Raw genomic sequence first — 12,366 nt, 5'->3', positions numbered from 1 at the left:
ACCTGTAGGTAGATGGAATCCTCATACTGAAAGAAATTCTCAGTCATTGCGATCGTGGCCAGAGTCATAATAAACCTTACCGGGGTAATGGAATTGAGCTCTCTGGTGTTTAGAAGGGCCTCAATAGCTTCTAGGGTTTCTGATTGTGGGATCGATGTATACAGACTCTCCACATCGAAAGACACCAAGAGGTCGAGGTCTCCATTGAAATCGATGTCTGGCAAGAGTCTAAGAACATCCTTCGTGTCTTTAAGGAAGGTGGGCATCTCGCGCACAATGGGTTGTAAGAAAAAATCTACAAAGGTAGACAGGGGCGCAATTACCCCTAAGGTATTCGGCCATAATGATCCCGTGGACACTAACCCTTGCTTGGTTCTTCTTAAGTACAAGGACTTTAGCCCATCCATCATCACTAGTTATTGGAACCGATGATATAGTATCCAATATACTCGGGTTATCAGCTAATATTGAGTCAATTTCAGCATCGTCAAATGCTAAGCCAGGGTTCGTGGCCATGGTTACTGAAGGTGAGACACACGACGATAGCACACACGTAGAATAGTGCAAGCCAGGAGTGTATGTGTGGCAAGTTTGTAGAGGTAAACTAACCAAAATGAAGGAAGCGGTTGTGGGATTGGCTAATCTAGAATCAGTGGTAATAAAGCCAGCTGATAAAGGTGGAGCTACCGTCCTAATGGACGTGGACACATATCGCAAGGAATGCATGCGCCAACTTAATGACACTAGGGCGTATCGTAAGCTTGATAGCGATCCTACAGATAGGCTAACTACAGTTATTGGCCATATCGTTGGCCATATCGTTGAGGAAGGCCTTGCAGAAGGATGGATCACTGAGAAAGAGTCTCAATATCTACGTACTGTCAACCCTACAATGCCGTACTTTTACACACTTCCAAAGGTACACAAGCCACAACGCCCCCCGCCCGGTAGACCTATTATATCAGGGATTGGTTCACTACTGGAACCCCTGTCTACCTTTGTAGATTTTTTCTTACAACCCATTGTGCGCGAGATGCCCACCTTCCTTAAAGACACGAAGGATGTTCTTAGACTCTTGCCAGACATCGATTTCAATGGAGACCTCGACCTCTTGGTGTCTTTCGATGTGGAGAGTCTGTATACATCGATCCCACAATCAGAAACCCTAGAAGCTATTGAGGCCCTTCTAAACACCAGAGAGCTCAATTCCATTACCCCGGTAAGGTTTATTATGACTCTGGCCACGATCGCAATGACTGAGAATTTCTTTCAGTATGAGGATTCCATCTACCTACAGGTTAGCGGGACGAGCATGGGAAGTGTTTTTGCTCCTAGTCTCGCTAACCTGTATGTCCATACCTTTGAACAAACACACGTACTCGTAGACACTAACCCCCATCTTCAGTGTCTGCGAGTATGGAAAAGGTACATAGACGACATTTTTGTCGTATGGCGTGGAACAGAAGATGAACTTCACCAATTTCACACGTGGTTGAATGGGAGAAATCAGTACCTGAGGTTCACTATTGAATTTGACAAAAAACAACTAGCATTCCTAGATCTACTGATCTTAGCATCAGGAGGGGGCCTACAGTCCGAACTGTACCGCAAGCCAATGGCGAGAAACTCTCTACTCAGCTATGACAGTTTCCACCCAAGGGCTTTAAGGGACAATTTGCCCTTTGGGCAATTCCTGCGTATCCAGAGGAATTGTTCAACTAAAAAGGCTTTCGGCACTCATTCTCTAGCCTTAGAGAGTAACTTGCTAGACAAAAAATACCCTAAACAGCTCATCAAACAATCCAAAAAGCGGGCTGCTAACAACAATAGGGAATGCTTACTGGAACCGGCACTTCCGAGAAATCAACAAGAGAGGATGACATGCGTTAACACATACAGCACTTTCTCCAATAAAGTGCAAAAAATTGTTAAAAAACATTGGAAGATCCTTAAAACAGGCACTGATCCTATACCTTCTCCTCTGTTTGCCTTCAGAAGAGGAAAAAATTTGAGAGACCAGTTGGTCCATACCAGACCTAAAACCGTCCTGCCACGTGCAGTTGGTACATTGTGGGACATGCCATCAGTTACCGGGCACCACCCCTGTGGGAACTGTGCAGCCTGTCCCCAAACTACCAAAACAGTAACCATTGACATAGGCACGAACAGACCATGGGAGCTGCGACGGTTTACCAACTGTAACAGCTCAAACCTGATCTATTTAATCACCTGCCCTTGCAAACTAAATTACGTGGGGATGACCACTAGAAAAATCAAGCACAGGATCTCTGAGCACAAGAGTTCTATCCGTTGCTGTAAACAAGCCACAAAAATGACGAGTCATTTCTTGCAAATGGGCCACCAACCCACGGATATTTCGTGGACGGTACTGGACCAACCACGGATCGCCTCTTCGGTAACTGATATATCAAAATTCCTATTTAAATGTGAGCAAAAATGGGTGTACAGACTTCGCAGTGACACACATGGGTTGAATGATGAAATCCCATGGATGTCATTGTGATCCCTGGGTTACCCCATCTATATTGTGTGTACAACCATGCTCTGTCTCCCGATAGGAACCTGACATAGATAACTGTGAAAAAAGTGTGCCCCTTTAAATGAATAAAGGCTTCCAAACCTGTCTATTTGATGTATGGGCATATATATATATCCATATATCTCTGTAGCCTATGTATCACTGTATGTATAATTAACGTCCTAGTTTCCTTGAATACCGCCTCTCGCGGTAATTTCAAAGGGTTCTGCCTCACTAGATGTTTGCCCCCCTTCGGGGATTCGAACACCGACTGGCACAGCACCGCGGGTCATTTCAAACTACAATTCCCGGTTTCCACTGCATGTGCTGTGATGATGCGCAGGTTTTCCCAATCTAACCCGGCATCTTGGGCCGAACTAAACTACAATCCCCGTCATCCCTAGCGGGATGGCTGACGCGCGCGCACGGATGACGCGCTAGGAGCGTCAGAGCCTACGCGACGCGGCATCAGGGCGGACTCAGATCTAACATCAAAAGCCCCGTCGGTGCACCGAGTCGTTTCCTCCCTACGAAAGAGCTCAGAGGGACGACCGGTGTACCGACGGAGAGGTGAGTCACATTATGTACGATGCAAGGATTAACCAAGGCAGTTCTTGTTGATTTAAAGAGTGCTAGAGACCATTGTGCTCATAATAAGAAACCCGACCAGGGTGAGGGTGTGGGTGGCTGTATGCGTGCGACGCAGGGGTGGCGCCTGTATGGAGGTGTTTTCGCCACGGAGTGTGTATAGATATAAATACATCTCAGTTTGTTATCTTTTCTAGTGCGGTGCATCCACTACCTGAGCTCGTGCCAGGTGAGGTGGGGCTGTTCCTTCTCATCAGTTGGGTGAGTGAACATATACTTATATAACCATTATATTCGGCGTGGTCAGAATGATTCTGACGGTCTGTACTTTTTGGTCATTACTTACCGGATGACTGGCACATTATAAACTGTTAGCATAATGTGGTTATAAATTGTTGCTTATAAACTGTACCTTTACCTTTACACAAACCATTCTCATCTTGTTTTTCAGGATGAGAAGACGTTAATACATACACTTTCAGGTGATATGATTCTTTTATTTTAAACCTAGCAGTAGCTCTAATGGTCCTGAGGAAGCAGCAGAGGATCCTTTGACCTCACTCGTCTGCAGAAACATGTCGACCTAATATTCTCTTATAGTGGACATTTGTTAAAACCACTATTCAGCACTGTTTTTATTGATTTAGGAGTGTGAGGGTGCTTATTAAATTGTTTTCCCAACCACTACCTAATTTTAGATCTTCTTATCTTCTTTCACCACTCACTTTCTTTCAAGCACTGCTATTCAGTTCACCACTAGAAACGCTATCTTATTCACATTAGAATTTCACATCAGGATTAACACACTGGTTTTTCCTGTATATGGTAACCAAGCACCAATACAGGTTTTTTCACCCCTGATCGTGAATCATTAATGCCAAAGAGATCCCAAATGATGAAGGGCGGTCTCGATGGTGGACTGATGGGAACTCGACTTAGCTAAAACCACTCCCTTCCCTGCATGTAAAGGTACTTTTTTCGTTGGACCCTCTCTGAGGCCACCCCCGGCAGCATCAGCATTTATTATCCTGGTCCCACGTGATGTTGGACGAACCACTTTAGCAGTAGCCCGGGGCACGGTACCAAAACACCCCCAGCTTTGCGCTAACTGGGTGACCCCATGTTGGGGGATAGGAACGGGACTGCCGACACTTACAACTGACGAAGCCTCTCATCCACTGGCTTTCTGGTGTTGCAGCATTGCCTCATCTTACTTTAACGCTTTCCCACTGTGTGGGCCCATCTGTGCGCCGTATGTGGTACCTTTTGTTTAATGTTCCTTTTTTTTGTCTGCAAAATAAAAAATTTTACAAAAAAAAAACACCCCCAGCTTTCCACCAACATGATAACGACGCCTGGGGTGACGTCATTGCAATGCGTGACATTACATTCCTTCCCAAAATAGAAAAGATCATGCACAGTAGCGTTTGAAACAATATTAAGAATAGCAAAACATATAAGGACATTTTGTGGAAAAAAAGTGCTGAGCATTATAATATATACCCACGCCGACCATACCTGGGATCAGGAATTTACCTCACACCATGGACAAAGCAGCCCTTCATATCACATGGTCTTTCAGTCTTGTCGAGGGCCTGGGTTTGCTACGGAGCTGTACCTGGTTTGAGAATCACTGTCCTGTTGGAGATCAGCCTCTCGGTTGACAGGAGTCTCTAGGGGGTTTAATACTGCACTATGACTCAGGATTTTCGGATCAACACCCTTCACTGGTCTACTCTCCAGATGCTCACTTTCAGAACAGTCGTCGAGATCGATGGCCCCACCATCAGGGTCCTCGACATCTAGGGCACTGCCTAGGTGGGGATGGAACTTTTTGAATGCTGAAACTTACCAAGTTGTGGTGTCTTGCCCACGGCGCTCAGTGACCTGAGTGCCACGCAGAGACAGTATGTGCCAGGGATCACTTTTGAACAGTAGCCTAACCTTCGTACCTGAATGCCAATCATGCACAAGCAATAAGTCACCTACTTGTAGACTTGAACTCTGGGCTCTTCGCCGATGACTGACCTTTTCATTGGACGTCTTCCTCCGCTCATAGACCAGATGATCATTCACGGGACAAGGAACCCATTTCGGATGGTGACGAATAGAGTCCACAATGATCCTTCCCATCGAAAGGTGCCCAGACGCTCAACACATGGTAGAGTGGGGAGTCTGCTTATAGTCTTGTTAAAAAAGAGTAAATGGCCTCATAGGGGCACTGTTGGCTCACCGAGGCAATCCGGATGACCTTGTTTAGAGTCCTCATGAATCGCTCAGCCTCTCCATTATCTTGGGGCAACCTTGGAGTGATTTTCTTGTGGACAATTCCCAAAGAGCTGATTTACAAGGTTATTTCCTGTACCTGAAAGGGACGACCAATGTCAGTTCTGATCTCTTTGATTAATCCATGGGTAGCCATGATTTCTTGGGTACCACTTCAGACGCACTTAGAGAAGACAGGATTTTTACTTTCGGATATTTTGAATAATCACCAATTATCACTAGAGTATGCCTTTCATCTGGGAGACTTCCCAAATCCATGCTAGCGCATACCCATGGACCACCTAGATCTTTTTCAGTTAATATGGGCAATGGAGATTGGCATCCCCCACTGCTTGACACAATGGGCTGGACCTGACAGCTTCTTCTACCTTTTCGTCCATTAGGGGGAACCAAACCTTGGTTTGGAGTCGAACCTTGGTCTTCGCCATGCCCTGGTGACCAGCCTGGGCCTGCAGAATCACCCTTTCAATGAGCAAGGCAGGGATGACCTAGCAGAAGACGTCCATTTGGATCAGCATTCAGTTCTTGGCGAACAGGTTATGGACTTTCTAACACCTGCCATGCTACAGGAGTGAGTAAAACCCACTGGCTCTTGAAACTGTGCCATTGGTTCATCCTTACCATCTCCAGAGTTTTCTGTAGACATTTGTCCTTGGGGGTGTTGCAACACAGGTCTTCAAAGGATAGAGGTATTTGCACATACTCTTCAGTGTCCTTCGCTTTGTCTTCCTCACTAGCAGTGGTTGCCCGAGGATGCCTGAATAAATTGCCTGCTGGGTTATTCGATCCAGGGCGGTACTCTGCTCTACAGTTGTACTCTTGGACCTGGAGCATCCCCTGTTCTATTCTCTGTGGTGGTTTCAGTGCTGTTCCCATTGTGGAATTAAAGGCTTATGGTCAATGGTGACCAGGGAAGGTTTCCCATACACACAAAGGTGGAAATGGCGGCATCCTCAGTGGATAGCAATGGCCTCTTTCTCTATTTGAGAATACTGTTGTTCAGTGTTGGCCAGTGAACTACTTGCAAAAGCAACAGGGGCCAGTCATTTTCATCAGTGGATCTCTGCATTAGAACCGCCTCTAATCCTCGATGGCCAGCATAGAGGGGTATCAGGGTGCTATATTGAGGGTCAAAGTAACTCAGTATGGAAGAAGATAATGCATCCTTTGTGGCTTGAAATGCAGCTTCTTGCTCTGACCCCCACGACCATGGGACAGATCCTTTGGTCAGCTCTTGGAGAGGTCTTGTTAGCGAGGTGAGATCTTTTATTAAGCAATCGCAATAGTTGACCGTGCCTAGGAAACTGCACATCTCAGTCACAGTAGTAGGTGCCGGTGCCTCCTTGATATCCTACAACTTCTTGGGGTCAGGAGCACCCCCTCAGACGAGAAGATGTAGCCAAAAAACTGTAGCCTTTGCTGGAGGAATTTACATTTGTGAGACCAGAGTCCTGAATTTGTTGCAGTAACTTCCGTACTCAGGTGTTGTGCTCTGGCACCATCTTTGCATGAATCAAAATGTCATCACTGACATTCAGAACTCCAGGGAGGTCCATAAGAAGTTCTTGAATTGTGTTCTGAAATAATTCAGCTGCACTAGAAACTCCAAAACTCAAACGTTTGTAACACCTTAGTCCCACATGTGTTGAAAATATTGTAATGAAACAGGACTTGTCAGCAAGAACCAGCTGGTGATACCCTGAGTGCAAATCCAGCTTGGAGAACCAGCTGGCTCCCCTGGCCTCACTAATTAAGTCAGCAATTGTTGGTGTGAGGTGCCACTCTCTTCTTTTTTTGTTGGCAGCATTCGGTAGGTGCATGTCTACACATATTCCCACCTCTCCAGGTCGGTTTGATTTCCTTGCGTAGACAATTGGCAACACCCATGCGGTGGGCCCTTCCACCTTCTCAATAATCCCTGCAGCCTCAAGCTTGTTCAGTTTCTTTTCCACTAGAGGTCTTAGGTGAGGTGTAATGCGCCTGTGTCGGAGAGCCATCGGCTGTACTGATGCATCTACATGCAGGTGAATGTCTTTGTCTCTCAGGTACCCGATGCAGTCAAATAGCTTTGGGAAATTATCAGGGATGTGATTTGTGGCTTCCTGATGTATCTAAAATGCAAATGTCACGCTGCCTAGAGCCTTCGCCTCTCAGCACTCCAGAAGCATGCCATGACCTTCTTCAGTAACAAATACTTGCGATTCAACTGATTGAAAGCCATATGTTATGGTGGTCCTGAATTTGCCTCGCATCACCAGAGGTCTCTCTTGACCATATGCAAAGACTTTAATAATGGCCGGGAGTAGCTATGGGGGAGAATGCATGGCCCCATAGGCTTCCTCCAACATTATGTTGATCGTCACACTCATGCCCAACCACAGTAGAGGGGTGCTCTCCCACTAATATTTGATATTGTGTTAGGCGCCTTGTGTTTTGGTAGGCTGCACCAATGGTGAGGACTGAGTGGTCTGTGTGTTCTTACTCTTGCCTGCTTTTTTCCTGTCCCTCTGATATGGCATTGACAGTGGGGTGCAGAAATTGCCTCTTTCCTGAGCTGCAGACTTTCATGAAATGATTAAGCTTTCCCCACCCTGTGCACTTCTTGCCTCAGGTCTAGGTCCAGGTCGGGTCCTCATGTTCCTTCTCCTGTCCTGTTGTGCTGTAGGGGCCGGGGTTATGATGTTGACTGGTTCTGTTTCATAGGATTCTGTAATGTGGCTTCTATGTGCGCAGCACACGCTCTAGATAGTTCTTTGGTCCGGTACGCTCTGTTGCCGTTGCACTCAAGACAGTTTATACAATGTTAGGTAACAATATTCAAACAGGAAATAACAAAAAGTGACAGAATTATCACAACAAAGAAACTCTCAATGAATCTTGGAGTCTTTAATGCAGTAGACAGCCAGCCGACACGTGTTTCATCGCACTCGCGATTCCTCAGGGCTAGATGGCTGTATTCCGGTCAAACAAGGTCGCTCAGCTGGTGCTAATTCCAACCCAGCCGGGCTCTTGACCGTAGAAACTCCGTTCGAGTGATCGAGTGTTCGGATGAAGTACCGTTATTCGTGGGTCTGTATCATAGTCTCAAGCTTGAACATCGTAAAGTGTAAAACTTCCCAATAGTTGCCCACGGCGAGTCGGGTGAGACTCTATAGGTAAAGGTATACTTGAATTGCCGTATGTGGCTTCGTTATCTGTCTTGCGGGAATCCTCGAAATGCCATGTACGGCTCCGTTATCTATGGTGCTTCAGGCTTGGTGCAGCGAAGAAGCAGCGTGTAGTGCGTCCGGACCCCACGGCCGTGTTCCTGTTTGGAACACTCCAAGATTCATTGAGAGTTTCTTTGTTGTGATAATTCTGTCACTTTTTGTTATTTCCTGTTTGAATATTGTTACCCAACATTGTATAAACTGTCTTGAGTGCAACGGCAACAGAGCGTATTGTATAGGGGTAGTTCCTTTCTACTCAACTGAGTGGTTTAGGGTTTGTCCACTCGCCGTCTTGCACCTTAAACAATTAGCAACTTTGTACTGGTGTGCGTTTAAACGGGCAGTGCACCCGGAGCTCAAATGATCAAAAAACCTCCTACTCTGTACAGTTCTTTGGTCCGGCCTAGCGTCAGGATGTCAGCTATAGATTTGCCTGACTCCTCCAGGATTCGCTCAAGTGGTTTCACTGAGGTCCACCCCTGGATTATTTTCCCTCTTATTTCTTCAGTCTCATCATTGAAACCGCAGGTACTGGCTAGCTCCTTTAGGCATGCATAGAAGACATCAATGGATTCTTCTGCCTTTTGTCTCGCATGTCAAAACCCAAACCTTTCATAGTCCTGGTTTGTCATTGGTTTAAAATGCGCTGTTAAGGCTGCTATGAGGGTGAGGTGTGTCTTTGGCGCTGCTTCATTGATTGATTTGGATATTTTATAAATGTCTCTTCCCCCTAAACGGAGCAGCATAGCCCGCTTTTGGGCATTATCGTTTTTCGTGGCTTCAAGGATAGCATTACTCTCTACATCCACTCCTTCCACTTGGGTGCCTGCGCTGATGGGGCACCTTCCACTAAGAGTGGTTCCACTGCTGGAAAGGCAAGTGAAGTGAAGATTAGACAGTTCCAGTCCCTTGCTCGGAGTCTCCCCTTGTGTGCCTTCTCCAGTAACCCTCAGCCTGGATGTGGGGTTGTTTGTCAATAATTGTGCTTGTGTGACCTTGGGGTTGATGTCAGTGAGAACCCTCCTTTGAGAACAATATGTGCTATATTTACGCTTGTCCTCCTTTCTTGACAATCAGCTTGAGGAAACACATTTTCATAGGTGTCTTTTTATTTTTATTTTTTATTTATTATTGTCTTTGCATTTTTTTTCAGAGCATACATTTCCTACTGTTTGCCGGTATAATCTTTCCAATCTGTGCAATTGCCTGCCTGTCTTCTTTCTCACCGTCGAAGGCCTGATTGCAGCTACTCTCAGTGGGTCAGCTAGGCAGCCACTGCGAGGGGAACTCGCTCTGTGACCAGAAGAGTGGGATCGCCTCGCTGCAGATGCTGACTTTGCATGGCACGACGTGGCGGAGGACCCCGCTACAGCATAACAGACGTGCAGGGCTAATCGGGGCTGGGCCTACCATGCAGCACGAGCACTGCGCATCCTTGCACCGGGTACGCGGCTGCTATGCATCACTGGGGACAGCACGGGGCACTCTCTCATCGCCAATATTGTGTCACTGTGCAGGATGCAGCGACTGGCAGGTATGGCTAGCACAGTTTGGGTACAAGCCTCTTCCCTTTACTCATGAGGGCCGATCTGCAAAAAGTGATCAAAGACACAATGGAGTAACTATCCTAATTCTGCTCAGGGTCCCTCTCGGAGGCCACGCTGGGCAGCATCAGTATTTATTATCCTGGTTCCAAGTGGTGTGGGACGAACCACTTTAGCAGTAGCCCGGGCACATTACCAAAACACCCCCAACTTTACACCAACATGATAATGACATTGGGGGTAACATCATTACAACAAGTGGAGAAGTGTGGCTCAATGGTTAGAGCGGCAGACCCTGATGCAGAGGTCTGGCCCGGGACCAGGGTTCAATTCTCCGCCTTGGCTGGTCTTGGGCTCAAAATTCCACGGACCTGATCATTCTCGCCTCGGTGCCTATTCCAATCATGGAGTCCCACTCTGCAACTCTGGGCAATAGCTTGCTTAATCTCCACAATGGCCCCCACAACGCTAAGGATGCCTGGCCTCCACCTTGGGGGTGTCCAGGAGAGGACACCTCACAGGGAAAGCCAGGATGGGTTCTACAGCGGTATTCGTACAAGTGCCTTGAGACCCTTGTGGGTGAGTAGTATGCTATACAAGTATCAATTTACATTTTTTTTACATTTCCAACAAGCAACATTACACTCCACACCTCTCTCAATGGCACGGTCAAGGTAAGTTGGGGGCAGTATCTCACCTGCTGTGCTGCTGCAGGATCAGGGGCGGGTGTGCCATGTTCAGCCAGGCTCTGCAGCTGGGGATACAATGACTGCGAGAGAGAGAGAGAGAGAGAGAGATATGCAGAAGTTATTGAACTAGAGATAATAGTGACACCTAGCGGTCAAGGTAAGCATGACATGACAATTGCAGTATATCTCATGAATCGCCTCTCACAGGGCAGAGGCCTGTCAAGGACATTTCTCATAACATGATTACAAAGCACTCCTATAGTTTGCAGTTATCTTTCATGACTTATCAGCGGCCTTTGACACTGTGAATCACCCAGCATTACTGAAATCACTGAAGCTCCGGTATCAATGGCACAGTTTTAAAATGGTTCACTTCTTACCTTCAACACCGATCACAACAAATCAGAATCAAGTCTTGCATCTCAAAACCCACACCTGTTTCTCTTGGCGTCCCTAATGTAAATGTAAATGTAAATGTAAATGTAAACTGATACTTGTAGAGCGCACTACTCAGCTGCAAGGGTCTCAAGGCGCTTGTACGAATACCGCTGTGGAACCCATCCTGGCTTTCCCTGTGAGGTGTCCACTCCTGGGCACCCCCGAGGTGGAGGCCTGGCATCCTTGTAGTTGTGGGGGCCGTTGTGGAGATTAAGCAAGCTATTGGCCAGAGTTGCAGAGTGGGACTCCATGATTGGACTAGGCACCAGGCGAGAATTATCAGGTCCGTGGAATTTTGAGCCCAATACACGCCGAGGCGGGGAATTGAACCCTGGTCCCGGGCTAGACCTCTGCATCAGGGTCTGCCGCTCTAATCATTGAGCCACACTTCTCCCTGATGGCTCAATCCTCTCCTCTTCACTTTTCAATCTTTTCATGGAGTCCCTTACTATCATCCTGAAGCAAGCAGGGATCAAATTTCACCTTCATGCAGGCGACACTCAACTCTACTACAAAATGAAATCACCCAGTGACATCCTACATCTCAATGTCACACTGAGTAATATCCATTGTAGTATAACTAACCACCGAAAATTAAACCCCACCAAAACAGAAATAATCCTGTTCTCCCCCAAAAGTAACCACCTTCCACTCAAAGACTGGATCAGTGACCTGAAGGCTCTGAATTGTTCTCCCACTCTTTCCAACTCGACTAAATCTTTAGGGTTCACCCTGGATAAAAACTTGTCAATGAAGGATCACATCAAAAACGCAGCCAAAAGAGCGTTTTACACACTAAAACACCTAAACAAAATCAAACCATTCATTTCCTCGGGTGATTTCAAATGAATCATTCAATCTCTGGTCCTCTCCAAACTTGACTAAGGGAATGCTATCCTCACAGGGACCCAGAAATCGCACCTCGCTTCGCTCAGATCAGTACTAAACATGACAACCCGGCTAATAACAGATATTAAATGGTATGATCACATCAACCCTGCACTCAAGTCTCTCAATTGGCTCCCCATTGAAGGAAGATGCAATTACAAGACTGCCGGTATCACCCCCAAAGC

The 12,366-nt window shown here is 46.6% G+C and overlaps 1 protein-coding gene across 1 annotated transcript in view; it reads right to left on the bottom strand.

Annotated features, from left to right (window-relative positions):
• The window catches only part of LOC147700971 (transmembrane protease serine 5-like), a 257,795-nt gene extending 246,013 nt beyond the window's left edge, over positions 1 to 11,782 (bottom strand). Inside the window, exons 1-2 of the mRNA XM_086929282.1 lie at positions 11,777 to 11,782; positions 10,864 to 10,935 (exon numbers count right to left, since the gene is read on the bottom strand). Coding sequence (XP_086785408.1) covers positions 10,864 to 10,935; positions 11,777 to 11,782 — 78 coding nt within the window. The remainder of the gene's footprint in view (positions 1 to 10,863; positions 10,936 to 11,776) is intronic.
• Between the last annotated feature and the right edge of the window lie 584 nt (positions 11,783 to 12,366).

Source organism: Lissotriton vulgaris, chromosome 7, assembly GCF_964263255.1.
Source record: "Lissotriton vulgaris chromosome 7, aLisVul1.2, whole genome shotgun sequence".
In the NCBI taxonomy this organism is placed as follows: domain Eukaryota; kingdom Metazoa; phylum Chordata; class Amphibia; order Caudata; family Salamandridae; genus Lissotriton; species Lissotriton vulgaris.
This window is presented reverse-complemented; position numbering and strand designations above follow the sequence as displayed.